The 26,667-nt window shown below is 36.9% G+C and overlaps 1 protein-coding gene across 1 annotated transcript in view; it reads right to left on the reverse strand.

The window, feature by feature from the left end:
• Positions 1-26,667, reverse strand: part of DPH6 (diphthamine biosynthesis 6) — a 232,551-nt gene that overhangs the window by 129,210 nt on the left and 76,674 nt on the right. The window contains exons 8-11 of the mRNA XM_081939901.1: positions 25,403-25,490; positions 9,720-9,864; positions 7,253-7,384; positions 2,305-2,434 (exon numbers count right to left, since the gene is read on the reverse strand). Coding sequence (XP_081796027.1) covers positions 2,305-2,434; positions 7,253-7,384; positions 9,720-9,864; positions 25,403-25,490 — 495 coding nt within the window. The remainder of the gene's footprint in view (positions 1-2,304; positions 2,435-7,252; positions 7,385-9,719; positions 9,865-25,402; positions 25,491-26,667) is intronic.

The raw sequence follows: 26,667 nt of genomic DNA on the forward strand, positions 1-26,667 counted from the left end.
CTAAATGGAATAAGTAATAAAGCCCTCATCTGGAAAAAAAAACATCCCAAAGAGATTCCTTCTTAAAAAAGATTTTATGTAGCATTAAAATATTTTAATTGTACAGTCCTTATTTCATTAGCTTTATATATTAAAATGCTTATTAAAAAGGCAGGAATGAAATATATTTAAAGATGATTTTAAATTAAGAGGAATAAGAACACTGCTGTGCTGAATTCCCTCTTAAAATTCAAGATGGCAAGTTCAGTAGAACAGTATGCCTAAAAGTATTTTTAAACCATATATTGGCCATGAAGGGGGGGGGCACACTCATAAGGAGATAGCACTATTTTCTAGCTCTACAAAATAGGGTGCAACATTTGAATTTATGAGCTCTTCAGTCACAAGATAAAAAGAAGAAAAAGTGGAGAGGAAAAATTAGGCTAGGATTTAAATTATAGATCCTGGTAGGAATGAAAAATATAAACTAAAGCTAGCTCATAGTGGCCAGAAACAACTCCCACATCCTAAGACTGTTGTTACCACAGACACAGTTTAAAATACTAACACCTCCCTCTCCGGGGTACCCTAGTTTTTAAGCATCTTTCCTGATGAAAATTCTGGAATCTTTAGGGATTTGAACACCAATTTGTAAATCCAGAATTAACCCAATAAAAGCATTGTGTTAAAACTGCTCTAGAAAAAGTAGAAATAACTTTATTCTAAGGAATATACCAATATTATTGTAGTGATCTTAATTAATTCATTTGCTGCTTTAATGGCATTATTTTCAATATGTTTTCTATTCTGTTTTTTAAGTTGAAAAAACGTGTATTTGCATAAACACAATTGTGGGGTATAACTCCATAAAGTAAATCATACATTTAAAAAGAACACTGTTTGGGGTACTTGCTGTTCAGCAAAAGTAAAAGGTGTGTAAAAGCTATTTGTTAGTAATATTGCATTAAAAACTGCAGGGGAAGAGCTTTTCTCATATGATGTTTTTCATATTCAGTTTTTCCTTAATCACAGAAAGTGAGATAACATTAAAGTAGTTGACGTTGAAAAGAAAGCGCCACACTTCCCATTCATTCTTTAAGAGTACACATTTCTTTAGCATCCTTGTTTGTTTACTGAAGATCAAGAAGGATACACATGAATGGGTTTGTTCAATTTGTTAATGAAATGTCCCTACCACAGCGGAATTATCTGATAATGGCAGGTTATAAGAGTAGTCAATTAAAAAAAGGAAACCTTTTAATTTTAACAAAATTAGTGAAGCACAAAGAAGAGAATTTATTTATTTGAATTTATATGCCACCCATCTTGCAGTTCAAGTGCTTTCAGAGATAGCAATCTTGACAGAGAACAAGATGGTTTCCAAGATGGACTTAGCTGTCCCTGTGATAATGTCATTATTTAAAACTATAGTCTTTCACTGAGAATTAGCTTTCTATACTGCTCTTAATTTTCAATCTGCACATCTTATCTTCTCTCCTGTAATTGAAAATGCCTACTTTATTAATTTAGAAGATTCTGTGTCTGATGCAAGTCATGTCAGTATCTTCTAAGTTGCTTTACTCTTAACCCTGCTTACTGCATTTGATGGGACAAAAATAATGGAGCTTTTGCCAAGTTAGAATGGAAAAGAAGCAGGAACACAATACAGTATTGCAGGCTAACTCTGCCCACAGCCTGGAATTCGATCCTGACGGGGCTCAAGATTGACTCAGCATTCCATCCTTCCAATGTCAATAAAATGAGGATTCAGATTATTGGGAGCAGTATGCTGACATTGTAAATCTATCCAGAGAGTGCTGTAAAACACTACGGGGCAATAAATAAGTCTATAAGCTGTAATTAATAAGGGGATGATAGACCATTTTGTCCAAATTTTTTAAAACACATTACTATTATATCATACTAGTTAGCTAGCTAACTGATAATTATTTCAGAATTATACTTCAGTAAAGTAGGTTTGGGTTACATAATTCAATCGTGAAAAGCATTGACTCATTATGAAGCAAGATACTGCATTAAAAAGCCTATATGATGAATCTTGGATAACGGAATACAAATTAGGTTCAGTATCAAAAGGTGTTTTTTTTAAAAAAAAATCAGAGATTCACATGCACTCCTGATGCAGCTGCTACAATAGAGAATAAAAGATTGTGTCTTTGAAGAGAGACATACAAAGAGGTGAAAGGAAGCCCAATCCAAACACAGAGAAACCAAGTCTGAAGAAAAGTCATAAATAAAGCATTAGTAGCAATGAAGTATATTCCAGTGTACCATAAATATAAGGCAGCAGTAGTATGAACCTACCTCGCTGGAGGACACAAATCAAATGCTGTCATATAGACTGAATTTATCACTGCAAAATCGCCCATACTCTTCATATACAGATGGACCAAAATAATATCTGTCAATGCCAATCCTTTTAAATTCATATGAGCTGCATGTGGAAAAATAATGTAGCTGTTAAAGACAGGAAATATTAGATTTGTACTAAAGGATACCAAGTATATATATATATATATATATATATATATATATATATATATATATATATATATATATATATATATATATATATATATATATATATATATATATATATATATATATATATATATATATATATATATATATATATATATATATATATATATATATATATATATATATATATATATATATATATATATATATATATATATATATATATATATATATATATATATATATATATATTTACAAAGAGCTCCCCTTGAACCAAAGCACAACTGAAGTTGAGAACTTAGACAAATAGAAACTATTCTGATCAGTACAATTTTTTATATAGTACATGGGCAGATACATTGAATTTACTTCTTAAACCAACTTGATTTTGTTTGATCTTGAACACTGAACTAGTACAAATAAAGACATGTTGAATTCCAATGTAGCTGCCTCAAAACAGATGAAGTTATCATAGTATTAATCAAATCTACTTCCTAATGAAATATACAATCTACTAAGCATTTACTAGGAAATCATCAAGTTATCACATGATTTTAATATTTAATTTTGTATGTGTATGTGTATTACTTGCGACTGAAGGTCAACAATGAGGGACACATTTTGCCAAATGGCAATTTTTTTTCCCTCCTGCTTAAAGCTTTATCTTGTGAAATATTTTACTAGTATTTTGTTAAGATGTTTATTTGTTTAAAATTTATTCAACAATTATCTTTTGAACAATAGAAATTACACTTCCTACAAAAATGACTCCAGACAATGTGGGGATGTGGCTATAATAATAATGTGTTGGATGCGATGATTCCATCTCATAACTCATGAAGGAAGTATTGAAGGAAGTATTCCCATAATTTTCCATTGAGTAAGAGAAGTCTTACTGGTTGACTATTTTTTTTACACATTTTACACATCATAAAGACCGCCCAGAAAATATAACTATTTCACCTGGCTCATAATAGAATTGGAGAGAAAATTGCTTGTGTCTGTCTACTTGACGGATTAGTTTTTTGAATGTTGGAAGAACTTTATGAATAAATCTGCTTTAAAAATTAAAAAGCAGCCTAGCAAGTAACAAGTTACAAACTAAACCTTGTAGCCTTAATGTAGAAAGTCAGAACTACAAGGTATGTCTTGTAATTTCCATTTTAGACCATTAAAACAATTAATTTTGCTACAAGGTTTATGTTACCTCCATCGGATAGTGTCGATTAGTGCCATCCATGCACTACCTGTTGTTACATCCTCACCCCCAAAAAACTTTAACCTTAAACTGACTACCGTGAACCTCACCCCATTCCTAAGAGGTCTGTAAGGGAGCGTGCATAACCTGTCCTACTGTTCCCATCTATTTGTACTCATTTCTTATGTATATACGTATACCTGCTTATATTTATATGTTTATATGTTATATTCATACTTATACTTCTTTTCTCATACATGCTTGACAAACCAAAATAATAAATAAATAAACAAATAAATAATAAATAAATCTTTATGCCACAGCATGTAGCAAAATAGGAGGAGAAAGCAACCAGACAATCTGATTTTTGTAGGGAAAAGTTTTAACACATACCTGAAGAGTCTCAACTAACTTTAACAAAGAAAACTTGGGGTAATACTTTTAGACTATTAGCACCATAACTCACCTTTTTTTGAGAAGGCAAAGCAAAATATCCACAGGAAATGCAAGTATTCCCTGGATCAAAATGCATCAGTTCACCAGAAATGAGAAAGAATATTTCAGATGTAAATCATCTGTCAAAGCCGCCAGGCTTCTTACCCTCCAGCCAGATAAAACTACTATTTTGGTTTAATTCTAATTTTTTTAAAAACAGGCAATGATGTATATTATTTGGACTGGCTAGGGTCATGAAAATATTACAAAAATCAGGTAAGTGTTTTAGAGCTCCAGTCTTTCAATTTACATATTATGCCCAAAAGATTTATGTAGAACATTGCTCCTTTACCTACAAGCCTGATTACAACCACTGTGCTGATTCTAGGCTGTTAGGAACTAGCTTAAGGGCCCTTTAGGAAGTCTGCTGCCTTTTTACCTTGCAAAATTGTTCATGCTTCCTTATCATTCTGTATTCAGTCATCAACTCAGCCGCACAAGCCAAATGTTAAGATTTTATGAGCCAATACATCAAAAGTATGTGCGTACAAGAATACTAGCCTGCCCACTGCAGCCGCTGAGAACAATTTCCATTTTTATGAATGAAAAGGATGCCTGCATAAATATTTATTTATTTAAAACTACCAAAATACGGAGGGATTCAGAAGAAAATAGAAGCATTTTGTTTTATATCTCAATATCTTGTAAGGGCTTGATAATAAGAAATCCAGCAACCAGAATTCCCAAGACATCAATTCTTTGCTTGCATTAAGTATATAAATGAGATTTAGAGCTACTGACCTAATCCTAGATGCCAAAATCAACCACAGCAACAGCTTTTTAGAGAACTTAATTTAAAATTATGATAAAGGCAATTTAGCTAACAGAAAGCAGACAGAATGGGAATGCACACACAAAAAGATAAAAGGAATGAAAACAAACTCAGCTGCCTTATATAACCAGATCAAGGGAGAGCATAAAAGGAATTCAGTCTAATCACAAAGGTAAAAATGGATGGAGTTAGACTGCAAATTTCTGTGACCAAATGCAGCAATTCTTGTATAATACTCTTCCAAGCAATAACTCTATGATGGACAATCTAATAATCCTCTATCACTTCGTCTTGGCACTTAGTAGAACATTCAAAATGAAAGTCACCTATTCTTATTTATTTGTCAAATGTATATGTGTATTCCATCCATTTCACACTTGGTGATGTACAAGAATAGAAAACAATATATAAAACATTATTATTACTATTATATTAACATTAGCATTACTATATCATTAACAATGGAGCTACTTCAATCTCATCAGTCTTCTGGAGTCCTTCTACAAAATCAACAGGCAGAGGTGGAACAAACCTCACTTAATGAGTTGGGAAGATGTTCCATAAAGTGGACACATATAATATATTTCATCCAAAGTTCACCCACAGCTGTCACACAAACACCTTCTCAACCACCTTTCCCCCAAAAGGGAAGTTAAATACTGAACAAACGTTTTCCAGTATACTGTGGTCCAGTGATGCTTGAGGAGAGGACACTCCCAGGTCTCCTTTAATGGTAAAGGAACAATCTCCTCACTACTGCTGGAATCTACGCACACAACACCATCCAGGCCCTGTCCATTTCCTTAGGCCCAACAGGTTTAGGCTGTTCCCATATAATTGGGCAAGATCCTCCCCAGGTATCTCTCCTGGTCCTGCAACAAGGCCAGCATCCAATCGTGAGTGGATGTGAATGATTTTTTTCTGGCAGAAAATTGTTCCATACTATTGTTCTCCAAGCTTCCTCTTATTCAAAAAGACACATATTATCTGAAACAGGGCTGCAAGATGCCTATGAACAGTTGCAATAAGGTTGGAGAAATATTGGTGCTTCATCCACCTTATTTCATAGCATCTGTAACTCATTTTTGGTTAAGTTCATTTCCTGTAAAAAGCTAGTGCCACTCTACATACTCTTCTCTCATTTTATCTCCCTTAATTCTTCTGTGACCATGGGGAGTGATGGGATCCACAAAAGGAGAGAAATCCCATAGATGTAACCTGATCCTCATCTTCAACAGTCCTCTTTTTTCCAAATGGTGACCAAAGTTTTAAGTGGACTGTGCAGCAGACCAGCAAGAACAGCCCGATCCCTGTGAAACCCAAGTGGATCCATCAGTCACCAGAGATAGAGCTATCTAATGGGTCCAGCCTCCCTGAAATGCACTTGTGAAACCTATGATAATCAGAATCATGACAACAGAGACACCAAGAGTTCTCCCAGTTTCAAATCACAGTCACTGATCTGTCAAGAACGCCAGATGTGGTATGTGATCACTGATCCATGTTGTGCTCAGGATGACCTGTTATGGCCTATGGCCATCATGGTATCCATGAACTCTTGAGCTGCCTCAGACCTGATTACCAGAGCAGGCAGATTGGAGCCGCCAAAATACATAGGTCTGGAGAACTCTACTGCCAACCCAGAGATGAAGTCAAGGACTCCAGGCAGGGAAGTTGCTATGCATCAGGGAGGATGGTACAACAGAAACAATCCCAATTGATCCTAGAACCCATCTTATTCAACATCCAGTGAACTGTGGTGTGGCACCCCTAAAACCATAAGCAATTTCAAGATGACAATCATGGAATCTCTTTCCTTGCCCTAAGGTCTCAGCTGATGCCAGCCTTAAAACCCACCTGGGCATATCTCCAAAAGGGCTATGCCCCTTTCTGGACCTAGTCCATACATGCCTTGGTAATATATGCCAGGTCAGCCCTCTCATCAATGATTAAATTGCAGGCGAGGGATGTTTAAAATAAGAAATGAGATGGCTAAGAACTGCCCAGGGAGCTAACTACTCATGTTGGCTGCCTAAATTCTCAGAAGAAACAAGATACTTACTACTAGCTGGAGAGCAACAAGTGGAGAGGGAATTGCTTGGTGAGATTTCAACTCAGAGCATATTACATAATATATTCTCCAGAGAATTTTAGCCTTTTTTACTTCATGCAAACTAAAAATGTTTTTAAAATTGTCCTAAACACATTTAATTGATTAAATACACAGATTACTAATTATTAACCCCTAATTGAAACCTATCCCTTCTGCACCTTATACTACACTTCAAAATGCCCAATAAAATTACCTTGGAGTGAGGAAAGGACATCATTTGCCAATTCTTGTATGCTTTTTCCTTCCAATGGATGAAAGTATGCGCTGATGCCTGTTATCCACTGGTAACCCTTCAGAGACTTCCCAGAAAATTCAAGAGCTTTACCTATAAAGATTGAAAAATAAGGACATAACGAGAGAGCCAATTTGGTGTAATGATTAAGGCATCAGATTAGAAACCAGAAGACTATGAATTTTAGTCCCACCTTAAGCACAAAGGCAGCTGGGTAACCATGGGCCACATTCTCTCTCTGAGCCTTAAGGAGCAGGCTATGATATCTAACTTCTAAAACTTTGTCAAAAAAATGGCAAGGACTCGTCCAGGTAGTCATCAGGAGGCATGTGCACGCACGAACGCACACGCTGTACACACACACGCACAATTTTTCACTTTATTTAGTTTTATCTACCAAAAGACCTAAATGCTTGCTCTACGAATCTCCTAAAAGAAAAAGGTAGATCATTCAATACATATGCAACAATGTATTAAACAGGTGGCAAAATAGGGTTGTACTTAAAAGTCCACTAGAAGGAATTAATATACGCAGGTTTCTTGCAAATATTTTGATTATTTTCTTTATCTTCTCCGAAATCAAAAAGAGTGCACAAATCATAAATATTGGACCTAGGCTCTATTCAATGAGTAGTCCCAAATGCTCTCAATATTTTCTTGTGAAAAATAAAACAGAGTGAAGCTGATTTCTATGACATTTCTCCCTTCCAGACACTTAATGCCTTTAAATCCATCAGAAAAGAGTCCAGAAAGATAATATCCTTCCCACCAAACTATTAACAAGTTGACTTTTTTTTTCATGATAGAATTGGCTGGATATCACCAACCATTATTTTATAATCTTACTACTTCTTGAAGTATCATATTATACTAATTATAGGGTATGTATCTCCATATCCCAATGCAAAAACTTGATGTATGGGCAAATGCAGTCTTGGACACTGATGGATACATAACATGGGAAGTAATTTTACAAAACAAAACAAATGTCCCAGTTTTGGATTTGGATTCAGTTATGCCCTAGGCCAGCGATGGCGAACCTTTTTTGGCTCGCGTGCCACAAGTGGGGGGGAGCGCAGGGGGGTCGTGTGTGGGCGTGCCGCACCCATAATGCAATGTGCGACCCCCCAGTGCACATGCACGCACAACAGACGCAACCCCCCTATTTTTACATGCTTTTTTCACCCTCCCCAGGCTCCAGAGGCTTTATAGGAGCCTGGGGAGGGTGAAAAGAGCCTCCCCGCCCCCCGGAGGCCCTCCGGAGGCTTCAGGGACCGTCCGGAGGCTTCCCTGAAGCCTTTGGAATGCTAAAAATGACCCTCCAAGCAAACCGGAAGTGACTTCCGGTTTGATCGGAGGGTCGTTTTAAGCATTCCGAAGGCTTCAGGGACGGTCCGGAGGCTTCCCTAACGCCTTCGGAGCATTTAAAACGACCCTCCGAGCAAACCGTAAATCATTTCCGGTTTGCTTGGAGGGTCATTTTAAGCGTTCTGAGGGCTTCAGGGAAGCCTCCGGATGGTCCCTGAAGCCTCCGGAGGTCCTTTGGAACAACCATGACCTGGATGACTGAGAATCTCTATAGACATTCATGCTATCTATTTTGGCCTGGATGAATGAATGGATGGATGTTTTTTCTTTTGTACAATTCTTCATTTAAATGAATGGGAATTTTCAGAATGGACAGTATGATTTTTGGGAATGACATTCACACAGATACATAAGTATCATCATCCTACAGTTCAAATTTAAGGAGGCATGATCCATATCAATCAGAAGATCAATAATGTCTGCTGTAGCTTATTAACTCCAATGAGAAGATATGTATACATTTTCTATCCATATCTCTAGTCAATGGTGAGAGTAGTGAATGTATCTTTGAAGAAAGCAACACACTGACTTATTTATTTATTTGATTTAGGCACAATTCAATTTCTGGAACACCATAAGAGTGAGAGACTTATGAATCTTTGGGGTATCTTACATTCTAATCAGGACAGAAGTAACAGTAGCAATTGCAATAGCACTTAGATTTATATACTGCTCCGCAGCACTCTCTAAGCTGTTTACAGAGTCAGCATATTGCCACAACAATCTTGGTCCTCATTTTACCAACCTCGGAAGGATGAGTCAACCTTGAACCTGGTGAGATCCGAACTGCCAAATTGCAAGCAGCTAGGAGTCATGAGAAGTAGCCTGCAGTACTGCACTCTAACCACTGCACCACCGAGGCTCTTAAGTAAGAAATATAAAGAAACATCTACTAAAAATCTAATCTAAGGAGTAAACTATACAAAGTTACTGAGAATATTAAATATTGAATGCTATATTGATGTTGTTAAAAGTAGTAATAATTTTGTCTTGAGAAAAATTATACAAACAAAAATCAGAAAACTGTTATCAACTGTCTATAGTGATTAAGGCAACTTACTTTCTTGTACAAAATGTGGTCTTAAAAACTGCCATCTAATGCAAGGGGTTTCCTTTCTCTCATGTGAAGGTGGCCAGGCACTGTCTTCAATTTTTTGTGTGTCACATGAACATTTCCCAGGCAGAATTTTGCCCTCAAACTGTACCTGATTAAAAGAAACATTGCAACATGGGTTATCTGAAAATTCTAATTCTTGGACAAAAAGCTCATCAGTGACCAAGAGAGTAGGTCCCTCCTGTTTTAGCGAAAAAGTAAGAAGTTGCTACTTATTACTGAGAATGTGTTTCCAAGCAGAGTCATCAGCATACTTTCTTGGAGATCGATGTGACTCACAGACATAAAACTGAATTGCAACCTAAGTGAACAGCACTATGTAATGATTTAATTTACTTAGGACAATTAACAGGGAATCGTTATATAGATAAAACAATGCAAATCAATAGTACGCATGGGAACATTCATCATGTTAATGGTAATGGAGACAAGAAAGTGCTTTAAATGCAACCTTAAACTTTCAACAATATATATCTATTTAACTTTTTTTTAAAAAAAACAAGTTTTCAAAGTGAATTCAACACCTTCCTGCCGCTGTCTGCTGCCCTCTTCTGGTGTGGATCAGGTATTTCTCTCTCCATCTTTCTGGTAGAAAAGCAATTTTGGTTTCGTTTACTAGTGCTATGCATTAGTATTTTATTCACAAAACACATTTAACATAATCCACAGCATTGGCAGACAAAAGACAGAACACTGGAAAGCTTCCTGTGAGCTATGTGCTGTCTGTCACAGGCCATTTCCTTTGAAAGTATACTGATCTTGATGACTCCTTCTATGATCCACAAAAACACATTCATAGTATACCACAAATTAAACATTTTTGGAACAAAAAACAGCTTCTGTATTCACTTTACCTTGAAATGATATGTAGTCTACAGATGTTCTGTATGAGAAAAGCATGGACATTAGCATATTCAAAGGCCCACAGTACTATATATTTGTCCATAAGGGGAAAAATACGTTTTTTTTAAAAAAAATCACTGTTTTCTGATGGTAAGACTAGGATTCCAATCTGGATCTAGAGGACAAATTGGAGACAACACTGACATATACCAAAGACTGATAATACATAATTGATTTTTTGAGAACTTTGGTATAAAAAGAGAACGGGTATCTGACTTGAATTGGATAGATTTTTATTAGGACTTTATATATTTTATTTATTGTGCTTTATTCAGGTTTTATGTTCTATTTTGTTAAACACTGGGACCCTAGTATACAGCAATAGGCAAATTTGTAAATAAATATTTATTTATTTATTTTAAAAAGTGTGATTCAGAGAAAATCAATTATTAACTGAGGAAGGCTAATATATTCACGCATTAGCTCTATAACATGGTCAGTTATTCAAATTCAATAAAATAACTTGTTTCATTTAGACATCACCCTGGCTATGAAATACTCAATTGGCTGAGCTGAAATTACTAGTAAGAAATAGTTAAAGTATGGGTAATCATTCATGGGAACATTTGTTACAGCCCATTTGGTGTAATACTTATATTTATTTATTAATATTTTATTTATAAAATTTATATGTTGTTTATCTCACAGTTCAAAGTGACTCTGAGCAGCTTATAATATAATAAATATGTTATACTGTTTTTAAATGGCTCTTAAAAACAATTATAACTATAAAAACAGATTCAAATTTCAAATGTTTGAAACAAACTTAAAAACATGTTTTTTTTAAAAAAAATTGTTAGACTAGGACTGGGAAAACAGAAATCTAGAAAGTAAAATTTTTAATAAAGCTTTTTTTATAATAACATCATACAAGCAAATATAACTGTTGAGATTTCTGTTTTCCCAGTCCCAGTTCTTAGGCCTGAGAAAATGGCAATGTTTCTTACATAAAGAGTTAAAACACCAACTTGATCCAGGTTTACATACATATACTTGCTCAATAGTACAGAAGGCACATCCATGCAGGGGCAACTCCCAACATTTTACAATAGTTTTCTATAGTAAAATAGGAGGAGTAAACCTTTAATTCCTATATACTTTCCTTGACCCACATCTTTGACACATAATTCAAAATGTCTGTGACAGATAACACATAGTTTTCTATTCTTCTAGGATTCTGATTGTCTTATATATAAGATCTGATCTTGTTTGCTAGGCACATTTTCTCATTTGACCATTAAATTAATCAGTCAAATTAATTTATTGGATGAAATATTTGCTGTTCCCTCTATACAGGAATAAATGTTTTATGGATAAATAACATTATTCGCTTCCAATATGAAAAAAATTAAGCAGGGCATAATCTCTCTGTCTCTCTGTCTCTCTCTCTCTGTCTCTCTCTGTCTCTCTGTCTCTCTGTCTCTCTCTCTCTCTCTCACACACACACACACACACACACACAGCCTAATGATCCAGCTGGTCATCAGAACCAAATTCTTAATTTCCCATATTTTGAGTTCTAATTCCAGTTCTCTAATTCTGTTCTTCACCAGAGATATTATATTCTGGAACATATCCAAGAAACCATCAAAGAAACATTTGTGAAATGGAGAAGGGGATGGATAAGGACCACATTGATGAATTAAAATTAACTGCAGGCTCTACAGAAAAGCAAGCAATGGCATTTAGATTTATATACCGCTTCACAGTGCTTTACAGCCCTCTCTGAGCAGTTTACAAAGTCAGCATATTGCCCCCAACAATCTGGGTCCTCATTTTACCGACCTCAGAAGAATAAAAGGCTGAGTCAACCTTGCGTGGGTCAGGATCAAACTGCTGGCAGTTGGCAATAATAGTAAGGGAGCTGGCGGCACTGATGAAGACGGGAGGAACTGTAGGATCTTGGCATCCCATTTTTGGGGGCGGTAGCAATAGATCCTTCCTGGTTCCTTCACCAGCAGTGGATGTGCTGAGCCAACAAGGCTGCATGTTATCCACATGCGCCCCATAGGCTTTTAGTTGTGGAGGCCTGGTCTAGATGGTCTTGTTGTTTCTGAAGAACAACAGTAATTGGTGATTTGGGAAGAAGTAACTGTGTCTCCTAACCCAGTTATCCATTTTTTAAAGAAACTGATGAAATCAAAGTTACATACAGGCCTCCTATGGCATAATAAGTTAAAATGCCTTGTTCAGTAACCCAGTGGAAGTGGAGGGTCACTTTGGAGAAGATGAAATTATTTTCCTATGATCTTAAAATGAAGCTAATACATCAAAACATTTTATTTCATGTATATTAGACACCTTAGTAAATGTTTAATAAGGGATAGTAACAATCATCTTGCCGCTGGAGGTGCAACTCAGGAGTTCAAACATTAACTCACATGGTTTGGACCTACAGTACGTTAAATATGTAAATCTTCTTCTTGGCTGCATTTCTAGACTTTGGAATCTGTCAAGATAGAAGAAGCTGAAGATTTCTCAGGATTTGCAGTTAATAAAAATAATGATCATACATCAACAAAAGGAGAATTATACATCTGATTTGCAGCAACGGGGTTGTGAATATACAAAGCCACCCACAGTTGCTTCAACAGTGAGATGGGCAGCATATGAATTGTGTAGTCTAGCAGAAGAGTATGAAGAATAAGGAAGAAAGCAATATAATTTTTGAGAGAATAGAAGTGACAGGAAATAATTTTGCAGGCCTTCTATCCCTTTTTTCATATTAACATGATTTTTTAAGTTGCACTGTTAATATTTTTACGGGAATTGATACTTTTTACTCCATTAATTAGAGTAAGGATAAGCTAATAGATAACTTAAAAACAGCATACCAAAATTTGCCTTTAACTTTGTCTTCATTACCATTTTTTTTATTTTCTGTAGTCACTCAGGAAAGCAATCTCCTAAGTGCAACTTATGTCAAAATAGTAAAAGGAAAAGGTTCCCCTCGCACATATGTGCTAGTCATTCCCAACTCTGGGGGGCAGTGCTCATCTCTGTTTCTAAGCCAAAGAGCCAGTGCTGTCCGAAGATATCTCTGTGGTCATGTGGCCAGCATGACTAAACACTGAAGGCGCATGAAACGCTGTTACCTTCCCACCAAGGTTGTCCCTATTTTTCTACTTGCATTTTTACGTGCTTTCAAAGTGCTAGGTTGGCAGAAGCTGGGGCAAGTAAAGCGAGCTCACTCTGTTACACGGCGCTAGGGATTCGAACTGCCGAACTGCTGACCTTTCTGATTGACAAGCTCAGCAGCCACTGAGCCTCTGTGTCCCCTTAGGTGTCAAAAAGTAGGGGAAAATAATTACAAACTTCTATGGAAAAGATCAACGAAAATAATTTCTTTTATATTTCTTTTAATAGGGGCCCTAGATAAAACCTATAAACTTGATAGAGACTGATTGACAATGCATAACCTTCCCACCCTGCCTGCAGTTTAAATAAAATTTATATTAAAATTAACATACACTGTTAAGTAAAAACTGACAAGCTGTTTCTTGTTCTATTTAAGTATTTCTTTTTTAAAAAAACCTTGGGCTTCCCTTATTCCTTCTTATAAAAATTAACATTTTCAGTTCAAATATTATATTTATGGTCTTTGAGCAATAATAGCTTCTTCCCGAGAAAGAAAAGGAGAATCCATCTGTGATTAAAGCCTACAGGGATATCAGTATCATAAAATGTGAAAAGCAACAATGACATAACACAAAATGATTATCAGTCAAAAGCTTCCAAAATGAAAAAAAAATGTGTCACTTTCAAACTTTTTTCAGTGAACTTTTGATATTTATTTATTTATAAAATTTATTTATTTAGAAAATCTATATTGCCGCCTACTCTCATATGGCGACAAGGCGGCTTACAAGAACAATATGGCTTTTTCCCAAATAACAGAACATTTTTTTAACAGTAACCTTAGTTCAACAAATGATGAAAATATAATTTGTTTAAATGAAAATGAACAGCTTAGACTTTTTCCATTACCAAAGGATGAGGCAGAAAGCAGGAAAAGCATTTTCAAAATAATCAGACAGGTGGAATTTATTTTTAGTGGCATACAGTAAAGCTGCAAAACTCCATTCCTAAAGAAGTCTTCCCTGAGCAGCTCTAAAGAGGTCATAATATTATCAATTACTTTTTGTTTTATTAGAACTTGGTTTAGTCTATCTTTCAGAATATTCCATTGTCCTTGACTTTACTATACAAGAAAACAGCTCCCTTGTCAGAATAGAGAGAGTAGGCAAAAGCTTATTCCTAGATGTAGTTTCTATGAACTTCTTTCATTTCTGAAAGCATTTTGAAAATGCTAAAGCAAAGAAAAGTAAGTCTACAGTATAACATCAACTGAAACCTATCAAAAGATCTTCCATTCTCATTCATGCAATCCCACCGTTCTGTATAAAAGAATATTCTCCAAACGCAGATAAATAAAAACCAAAATTAGTTTCCCTCAGTTCCTTTCTTTGTTATCCTCTACTCAAGACATCATTTTTCCACACTTTCTCCCCCAATCAATATGAAATTTGCCTCTTTTGTGCTCTTCCTTTGGTTTCTGTTTCATATTATGAATATACAGCAACATTTCTGAGGTCCATCAGAAGGTGTTCTCTCACTAGATTTTTTACGGAGTGGCTTTCTTCCAACCTAGGGAGCATGTCATGAGGAAAAACAGATAAACAATTTCTTGGTGTTGGCAAAAGCCTAGGTTCATCATGCAGCTCAGTTTATATCCAGTTACGTCAATTTCTGCTTGTTGCAATAAATTATTAACCACAACTCAAACCCAATGGGGTCCAAAGCAATTCCATTTTACATAGCAATCAGCCATGAGGGTTTGTGTATTACTCGCATACACATACAGCTTTTTCACTTAAATTGATGGGATTTCAAAGCATTTAACAAGGCTGGATATTAACCCAGTGGGTTGTTTATTGAAAATAGTACTGAGCGTGCTTAGCCTTGAGAAGCAATAACAGAAAAGGTTGGTATAGTAACATCCTTCATTTATATGAAGAACATTTATTTATTTTCAATTTCTCCTACTAAGGGAAGGTTAATCCTAGTAGACTGAAGTTACAGGGGGGTATAATTTGAAAGAACCCTTGGAGACACTACTGAATGGTAAAACGAGATTAACAGCATAACTAATGGGAATCAGAAATGGTCTTTTCCCTGCTAGCAATCTTCCTGCAGAGATTGCATAGTTGTTAGGGATTATCCTAATCCGGATTTCTTCCATCAAGCACTGGGTTGGACTAAATGGACTACAACACCTGCACTATGGATTTTATTTATTTTTATTTATTTATTTATTTACAGACACTACTTTATTTACGAAGTTCTAGTTACAATTGCTTTTTTGAGGATACGAACAAATCTTTCTGCAACATCAACCTAGAAGGTTCTGGAACTTAAAGTAAAATGCACCATACACTAACTCTTTCCTGACTTCTCCACACTCATCTGCAAGTATGCCATTCACAGCTGTGTGTGGCATGTATAGTAGTAGCTGTGAATATCAGGAATTATGCACAAGACTGATTTTTATGCTTGTTTAGATTTATAAACAAATCAGATTTATGAACAGACTCTTGGAACGTCACCTGTTCATAAGTAGAGGAATATACGTGATTAATTTATATACCGTATTTTTCAGAGTATAAGGCGCACCTTTCTCCCCCCTAAAAGAGGGTGAAAATTTGGGTGAGTCTTATACACTGAATGTAGCCCCACCCACCGTCTTCTACCCTTTGGCGTCTGCCTCCCAGTAATTTACTTCCTTGCAGCAAACAGGGAAAATGGGGCTTGTGGAGGCTGCAACAAGCTATAGCCATGATGGCGAACCTATGGCATCCGTGCAACAGGTGGCACACGGAGCCATGTCGCCTGGCATGCCAAGCCTCACCCAATTGTCTTCCTGGTTCTGGTGTTAATGCGCACACAACAATCAGCTTCCAAAAAGTGGCCAGCTGATTGGCGTGTGCGCATGCGAACAGAAACTGAAAGATAATTGAGCTCCTTTAACATTGTGCACGAAGCTGAACTCTCTGGATCCTCTTCTCCCACTTGCTGCTCCAGCTCTTCTCTCTTGATTGTAAGTTGTCCAGATTAAATGGGATAGCGCAGGGGTGGGGGCTGGTTGCAGCCGAGCTGGAGAGGCAGTCGCTGTGAAGCCTTGGGGCTCCTGGAACTCATGGTTGCATCTCAACCCAAAAAAGAGGGGGTCTGTTTTTTCCCCTCACAGGTGCAAAGGATGGGTCGGGCCAAACAAACAGCCCAAGAGACCACGACCAGAAAAGGAAGAGAGCAGGAGAGAGAAAGGCTGGGAGGAGGGAGGGAGGGCCAAAGGTGCCTGTGGGGCTCATTTGGGAATATTAATATGGGTGCTCCAAGCAGAGAGAGACAGCCCAGAGGAGCTGAAGTGACTGCCTCCAAGCCTCTCTCATTCCCCCCCCCCCAGCCCTGTACGTCTAGGTTTACAGCTGACTCTCCTCGGCTGGGCAAGGCTCAAGTCCACCCACAGAGACTCCCTCACACCCGCGGCCAACGCAGCAGTGAAAGAGAGGAGCCCAGCCATTCACACTTAATTGTTTAGCTCATCGGGTGCTCCCGCACAAAGCTGAGCAAAGGTGGGCGATTGCCTCTCACCTTTCAAACCTGAAGGCTGGCATTTTGCCTCTGGGGGGTGAATCAGGCCTCGAGCCATGACTCGCCTGCCTCCCCTTTGTGCCTCTTGCAGCTGCCGGATGCTCAGGGAAGAAGGGAGGTGTGTAAGACAAAACAGGCGGGTAGCCGCGTGACTCTGCCTGGGAAAATGTAGAAGGTGCAGAATCAGCTCTGCCTGAAGATGAGAAGGCTTGGAGCTCCGCCACCCACCCGCTTACCCACCAGCAGAAGCCTCCAGTTTGCTTGTAGGGTCCTTTTTAGTCCTCTGGAGGCTTCAGGGAAGGCCACCTGAAGGTCTCTGAAGGTCCCTGATGCCTCCGGAGGACTGTGAACAAGGCTTCCTAGCCCAGGAACAGGCACAGCTGGCACATAGTATGTAAAGGCCCTCCCAGCCAAGGCTGCTATCTTCTCTTTGAACAGGGGCTGAGGGCAAGAGGATCCCAAATTGTACACCAAGTCTGAGGCAGTGTCATGTCATCCAGAATCAAAGATGCAAGATCCCTGGTATCAAAAAGTCAAAAAGCCAAAAGCTCAGTTTTGCTTGGGTTGAACTGAAGTCTACTGCACTCCATCCAAGTCTTACATTTTCCAGCACACTAACAGGATCTGCCATAGACCCATTGGAGCCTGACGCCTGCGGAGGAGAAGGATCTGGAGCTAGGGCTGATGGAGGTCGAAGGGGCAGCCTTGTTGGCTTCAGAGGAATGCAGGGAGGACCTGGATGAGGCAGCCGTGGGTTCCTCGGGCTTGGGGCGACTTGCCAACAGGGAAGAATGGGGGCAGGACAACCAATAGCGGGGGGAAGAGAGGGCAGGTAGTGGATATGAGGAGCAATGGCACTCAGGTGACAAGCAAGGACTGCCCCCTCCTGATCCCCAAGCACAGAGAGTGGAGGGGAGGCGGGAATAGTGCAGGCCAACCCGATGACTCAGGAGGAGCAGGCTCTGCCCCTCTTCACAAGGCACCTGTGGGGATTGAGACTTAAGGGGACATTGTGGGGAGGAGCGCTTGTCAGGAACAAATGCTAAATTCATGGGAGTTTTGTGTGCCATTGCTGATGTCTGGAATTCATGGACTCATTGCCTTGTTCCTTGGCTTCATGGAACTCATTGCTTTGTTCCCTTGCCTTGCTGGACATCTTGCCTTGAAGGCGTTGTGCTAACAGTGTTTTGTTGGACTACTCATAACTCAAGGCTGCTAGAGGTGTGTGTGTGTGAGCATTTTATTCCGGGCCTTGCCATAAACCTGGGAGCATTTGGGAGAAAGTTGGAAAAATAAAGAGGAGTATGATTTATCAGTTGATTGCATTGCCTCCGTGCCTTGCCCCAGATCCTCATAGGATCACTTAAGTAGCCTGTTGTGGAGAGGTAAAGCCAAATATCATCATCATTCTGATGATAACTCACCCCTAATTGTCAGATGACCTCCCTAACAGCTATGAAGATGTTAAACAAGGGAGAGAAAATTGAGCCCTCTGACACCCTATGAAATCGAGGCTGCAGGGTGGACCTCTTCCCTCAATCAACATTCACTGGCACCAAACCCAAAAGAAGGAGGGCAACCAGCACAACACAGTGATGATTGGTAAGAAATATTTTAAAAGTATGATATTTAATACCATACTATAAAGGGAAAAAAAGTACACATAAAATGATATTTTCATATTGTAATGAAAAAGAATCTTTTCAATTGTTATGCAAAAAAATGCATCTTGAAGTCCTAAGATAATGCATTAAACCATAACAGTGAATAAAATGTTATTCTACCTGAGGCTCATTGTGCTGCCAGAAACCATCTAAAACAAATGTCCAATGAGCCTTTGTAGTTAAACATGAAGAGATTTATTTAAAGGAAGTGCAATACTGAACAGCAGAAGAGAGCACAGGCACATTATTGAACTAATGCAGGCTAGCCAGAATTGTCAAATGATTATAAAATATTCAATTGAGAGAATATAAAATTAACACCTGTGAAACATAACTAAGAAGGATGACATGTAGCAACACTGAACTCAACAAGCAGTACCCTCAACAAGTACCATTCTTGTTTAATTTGGTCCACTCAGATAGGATTTCTATTACAATTATAATAAATTATTATGAAAAAATATTCCAGTGAATTTTTCTACACTCCCTAATTTATTTTTTTATACACTCAGCCTCACTTATAATACCTCTCTACACTAACTTTGACCAAGTTTCAGGATTTTTTTTAAAAAAACCAATTATATATAAGCTAGATGGATCTCCAAAATATTATTTTTAAAGTTATATAATGTGAGATAGCCCTATTTATTTATATCACCATGATGAACATTCTTGGTACAAATAAAACATCCTATGTGCATAAAATATGAACACACATATTTTCCTTTTCCAACATTCAGAAAAATGGAAGAAGGGAAATTATAACAATAATATATCTAAATCAGCCTTTCTCAACTGTGACGAAGGTTGTGTGGACTTCAACTCCCAGAATTCCCTAGCTAGCTGTAGAAAAAGAATGAGCCCAGACTGCAAAATAATTGCAAGGAAACTTGAGGTGCTGCATATATCCAAAGGATTAATGTTCACTGGGAGAAGTAGCAGCATTGTTCCAAATGGGGACTCAGGTAGCTATGACATTTACAAAAAAAAAAAAAAACCCACTCACTCTAAGCCTCTCAATTATAAGGGGCTACACAGGAAAGCCCAGACAGAACAGGTGAAAAAATTCCTCTCTTTCCTTTGAACTAGCATTAGCTAAAATAACCTTCATTCAAGTAATAATTCTTGGTTTGTAAGCCTACAATTCCATATCACAAGAATCCAGAGTTTACCCCTCAGGGTATATGCAATATACAAGCAGTTTAAAAAAATGTTTAAGTATAATATTTCAGCGTTACAGGGAATGTTGCAGGCACATGTGTAAACAGGTGCATTTCCATTATTCCTATTATGTGTGCATCTGCCTTAAAAACAAGTATAAAAAATCACCGTGTTTATTTGCCAGGCGTATAGCTGACATTAAAAAAAAAAGGAACTACCAATTTTCTCCTTGCTTCCCCATGTGCAGTTTTGACAAGAAGCTCTGAAAACAGTTCTCAAGCCATAAGACTTGGTGGCAATCAACCATATCTTGCAAATCCCAGACTTTATGTGAGCTGGTAACTTGACAAGAATAATTAAATGGCTACGGCTGCATTCCTATTGTAACTGAAGAGTGAGTTAGGAATGATTGACAGCAGTGGAGTGGAATGGTTAGTAGAGTCCAGGTGAATGACAAGTGAAGAATGTCAGGGAGAAATGATAGATAAGGGGAGGAGAGACACAAATATGCTTGGAGGGGAGAAAAAAGACAAAAGAGCGTAGGTAAGAGAACAGTGATTAGGCTAAGCTATTATTTGTTATTTCTATGATCTTATTTTTTTGACATAGATAAATATATTTATAAATTTTAACTTTGAAATTGTGAATATGTTTTTTTTTTGAAGAATTCCAAGTGTGTGCTTATCTCATTCTATGTGCTAGATATATATGTGTATGTTTGTATACATTTATAGTATTAAAAAGAAAATCCTTCTCACCCCATAGGTGGTATATGTCTTCCTCAATCTCAAGTCTTCTACCAGAGATCAGGGAATTTGAAGGTACTCAACTGCTTTGAAACTCATTGAATTTGGTATTCAACACATTTTGATGATAAAATGTTGTCCCGGTATTTGTTGTTTGTTACTCAAGTGCAAGCTAGAACTTGTTGGTGTTGATGGCTTGTGACTTGCTACCCTTTCCAGCCGAAACAAAGGGTGATGCGTTAGTCACATGGTAGCCCTTGCCCTTGCTCTTCTGGTCTTATCTTAACTTTTGTAGTCATTTTGTGTATTATTGTACTTTTTTTCTCATTGGTTCAGGTAAAGTGAAGTTTTTATTTTATTTAATCTAAATATATACAACTCTATATTTTTACATACTGCCTTAAAATTGTCTGGTTTAGGAACGCATTAAATGTATTACATTATTACTTATGGGGAAAATTGTTTGGTACTCGTTAGTTTTGGTACTCATCACAACTCCCTGTAACCGATTAACAATGAGTATTGAGGTACCATTGTAGTTTCAGCTGTCCCTAGCACTGCATCTTCTGGACAGAGAGCTCCCATGTTGTTCCTGGGATCTGTTAGAGCTAAACTCCCAGTTTAGGAGTCACAGCCCCAAGTACTCTTCCCACTACTGGGATCACTTTGGCCCTATATATCATGCTTACTTAGATAGGTCCTACTGAGGTGAGTGTGGCTTACTCCTGTAAATTAAACTGTAAGTGATAAATTATTTTATCCAGGAAACCCAAATTACAAATGCTAAATCTATACAATCTCAGCAGCAACTTGCTCTATTTGGCTTGGAAGCTAAGCAGAGGTAGACCTGATTAAAACCTGGATGGGAGATATCCAGAGAATGTCAAACTTGAAGATAAGGCTGGTTTCTCAAAGCATTATTAGAAAAAAGCCCAAAAACAAATAGCAAACTACTGCTGCCATGCAAACCATATAAATTATAATCCATGAACTCTACTGACTTCTACCTTTTAAACCCATAAGATTGTAATGTTTGCATTTTAGGAAATATGCATATGTGTTTGAGCATACAGATCCACAAACACATATACAAATAGAATGTCTATTAAATATTCTCCAGTGCTCTGGAATGTTAAGAATTCCATTAAGCATAGTAAAGATACTGTTTTGACTTTAGGATTCTATTTTCCCCTCTTTTATTACAGGATTAAATAGTTAAGCAGTTCTTAACATCTGCCTTAAATTGGTGTACAATTAAGTCTGCTTAAATTTCAATGAGTGAACTGTCTTAAAACATGCCTAACCACATTCTTAGCTTGAAAGCATGAAATATTTTACATAAAATGAGTTAATGCATTTTAATAAGTGAAAAAAAAAACTTTTATTCCTGTTTTAGAAGACTAGAGAAAAAGAAGTCAAGATAAAATGTGCTTCTTGTCAACATGACCAACTTCTTAGTCTTAAGTGATCAAACCCTTAAATAGGGCGATGGGGGGAGGGGGGACATAATTTTATTCTTAAAAAGTAGGGTATGTGAGATTATAATTTACTCAATTTATATAGAATAAATAACATAGAACTCATTCATAACTTGACAGAAAATAAATTAATCTGAAAATTGTAATAGCTTTTGCTATGATCCCATCAAAGCACAAAATAAACAATTTTCCTCCTTAATTCTACAAGACATTAACTGTATACACCAAAATCTACATCAGAATTCCATAATGCTGGCTTTTAAAGAATGTGACAGCTTTGTCTATAATGAATTTGAAATATGATTTGCTATAAAACAGCTTGAAACTGTGGGTCTTTCACAAAATCTTAAATATCTACTAAGAAGAGGGAAAGAGCTTCTGAATAGATAAAAGTAAAATCTTGATTCTTCTATAAAATATTATGCATTTTAATAAGATTTTTGCCTGATTTATGTAAAGCTTTGTGTTTTTCATTTTCCCTAGCCTGTCACATTGTAGTGATGTATGAAGCATTTTAGCATCAAGTTTGCCATGAGCAATAAAGTCAATGCCCCTAAGAAATATTAATATATTTCCACTTTTTTATCCTCTCTCCAGGAGTGTTCTTATTCAGCTTATTTGGTTTCACTTCACATAGTCGGCCGGCATAATTTTTAGTCTCACGGTAATATTTTAAAGCTTTGCACAGCTAAAAAATATCCTTGTCAAACACCGTACCATGTGTACTAAAAGGCTATATTTGAAAATGAGGAACATGGTCTTGGGACAAAGACAATATTTCTATGAAGAAGCTGAATTTTAAAGACAGTGCTAGAGGCTAACAGAAAGAAAAGTTGCAATGTAACTATTGTTTTTTCGGGTTCAGATTGCTCCATAAAATTTTGCAGCTCATAATAGAATCGAGAATTATTCATGGAAAGTCAGAGACTCTAAATGTTTGGGGATCAGTAAGCATACTTGGAGTTTTCAGATAATGGCTACAACCACAGAATAACTTAATGGTCACAGCCAATTGTGAAATTTCATTTAACCCTTAACAACAGACCTGAGGTCATAGTGACCGCAACAGTTTTCCAAAATGTTCAGAACACCCCTATTTTTAGAAATGGATCATTCCAGTTGCGAATAGAATTTATAAAATTTGTTAATTCACTCAATAAATGAAAATTATAACTATACAAAGTAAATTTAACAACATATCCCGCCTATTATTTTTATAGATTAAGAAAATTGTATGAGTGGTCATTATGACCTCATATCTGTAACAGTGAAACCGAAATAGTATATCTGTGGTTAAGGGTTAATAGAAGTCAATTTACTAGACAATGAGTTTGCCCATTAAGGTAATAAATTGTGATGTTTGTAAAGCAGGTCATCACAAGACGAACCAAATTTTACAACTTTTTTGATGAGTGTCTGAAATGCAATCATGTGGATGGGGCGGGGGAGGGTTTCAACCATCCAAAATTCAAAATTGGATCTTAAATACTTTTGGGGGAAGGGTTTGTCATAACTTCAAAACTGAGTACTACTTATACAGTTATTATTGTTGGGTAGAATTTCAGTAATAACAATGAATGCTTTCCCTAGGATGTTATTTTTATTCCCGATAATACCAATCATGATGACTGACGTACCATTTAAACAATATCAAAAAGACATTTCTAAATGTATACAAATGGTGTTTGACTTACAACGATTCATGTAACAACTGTTTAATGTTACAATGGCATTGAAAAAAGTTATTTATGATTGATCTTCACATGACCATTGTGTGACCCCAGTCATGTGATCAATATTCAGGTATTTGGCAACCGCCACATATTTTATGACGGTTGTAATGTCCGAGGGTCATGTGATCACCATTTGCAACCTTCTCAGCCATCTTCCGACAAGAAAAGCCAATGAGGAAAGTTGGAGTTGCTTAACAACTACATGATTCACTTAATATTGAAATGATTTGTTTAGAAACCATGACAAAAAAGGTTTTAAAATCAGGCATGACACATTTAACAATCGTATTGCTTAGCACAAGAAATTCTAGTCACAATTATAGTTGTAAGTTGAAAACTATCTGTATGGCAAGATTAAAAAAACAAGAATTAAATATAAATTGCTGCAAGATGCTAAAGTAAATGATGAGTATGATTACTTGACCTAAAATTGTAGTTTCCTTGTCATACGCAACCTTTGTCTTTACAGCTGTAACAAGGCTATCTTCCATATTCTCTACAATTCTGTTCAAGAGAGATTGGTGATTCATCATTTCACTATTATGCTACTTGCACTAAAAACGTTTCCCCTGTCCAGTCATTTCCAACTCTAGGAGGAAGTTATCATTTCTGATTCTTAGCCTAGGGAGCCAACGTTGTCCAAAGACATTTTCGTGGTCATATGGTCATACGCATAGGTGCATGGAATGCTGTTATCTTCTACAAAAATGGTACCTATTTATCTACTTGCATTTGTATGCTTTCAAACTGCTAGGTGGGCAGGAGCTGGGGTAAATAATGGAAGCTCAACCCATTACACGGGAGTTGGGTTTTGAAATCAGGCTGTCAGCTTTCCAGCTGACAAGCTCAGTGTCCTTAAAACTGGTAAGCCGTCACTTCCCTCTACTTTCACTAAATGACCAAATCACATTCTTTTTCTAATTTGCAAATATTGATCAAAATAAATATTCCCACATATCATCGGTCTATACATCTCACTCAAGCATATTAAGTACACATGGATAGACATTGAGAGAATTAAAAACGAGCAGTCAGTCTTCTGAGATGATGGCTCTGCTTCAAACGCATTCCTGTTCTCCAAGAACAATGTCTCAATCATTTGCATTTCAAGCAACTTCATTTTTGTTTCCAGACATCATCTCAGTAAATATAAAACACTTCTACAGCTCAATATATAAATAATTATTTGAAGAAAGAAACCCATCGTTTTCCTACCAGTAAATACGACATTTTCCATGAGATTCTAAATGACAATCTAAATAAGAATAAATTCCACTGAAATGTTGGACTTGCCTTCTCTTCCAAATGCAACTTTAACAGGCGGAGATAAGCCACAGGGGCAAATGCATCTGCTGAATGTACAACCACTTCTGAGGAGTCCCTATAAGACAAAATGTTAAAAGTATAATGGAAAAAAATAGCATTGTGTTCCTTTTGAAAGTAAAAAAAAACAAAAATATTACCTTTGTGCTATCTGAGCTTGCTTGTTTTCTTGCAGATGTTTTATTACCCAAATTAGGTAACATCATCAGTGCTCTGATCATCAGTGATAATCAGCGCTCTGATACACTGATGTTAACTAGTTTGGGTAATGAAACCTCTGCAAGAAAACAAGCAAGCTCAGAGAGCATCGAGGACCCCTCATATTAACCCTGAGCTACAAATATTCTCCTTTCTTAGTAATTATACTACCACTTATAACATTAAATCAGTCTCTATTGAGGCTGGTTTTAATAAGTAACAGTTGCAAATGACTTTGCTCCAAATGATGTGAATGGGTGCCACTTATACAGTCCAGGGCAAATGGAACTTCTGTTTGGAACATAAAGTAAAGGGACGTGGGTTTGGAACCCAGAAGAAAGGTATTGGGTATCACCACAAAGAACCATTTCTTTATGGAAAATATCTGCCTTACCTGAGAAGGCAGCTGATACCTATCAGAGGTTCTCGTTTGAAGAATTTCAACACTATGTGTGAAATGGCCTCCTTGGAAAACAAATGGATCACATCCTATATTTATTTGGAATAAAATAAAAGTGAAACTGAACTAAAAGGGTTTGTACTCAGGTCTTGATTCAAATGAGAATTTATAAGTATTATACTAAAATAACTTTATAGAAAAAAACCCTAGGAAATCTGAAAATATTCATTACATAGCTAACAAGGGGAGTTAGCATATTTTTAAAGCTCAATTTCCCCCAACTTGGTGACCTTCAAATAAGCTGGAATATACATTTCATATCACCAAACAATGTACTTATGACTGCACAAATGGTGGGTTGCTAACCGGTTTACTACCAGTTCGCTTGTGCTTACGCACAATGCTTCTGGGTACATGCAGAAGTGTCTGGGTGGGTGGGCAGAGTCTCCCATCACTGCCACTATGGCTCAGCCGAAGCGGGAGCAACCCACCTCTGGACTGTAAGTTGGCATTAGAAGTAAAATAAATAAATTTAACAAATACATAAATGTAATCCAAAACATGTGGAAATTATCACGTTTGAGAAGGTCCTTTGCATTCTGTGTGCTTCGGAGTATGATTATTTATTTACATATAT

Source organism: Natrix helvetica, assembly GCF_964273705.1.
Source record: "Natrix helvetica genome assembly, chromosome: 1".
Taxonomy (NCBI): domain Eukaryota; kingdom Metazoa; phylum Chordata; class Lepidosauria; order Squamata; family Natricidae; genus Natrix; species Natrix helvetica.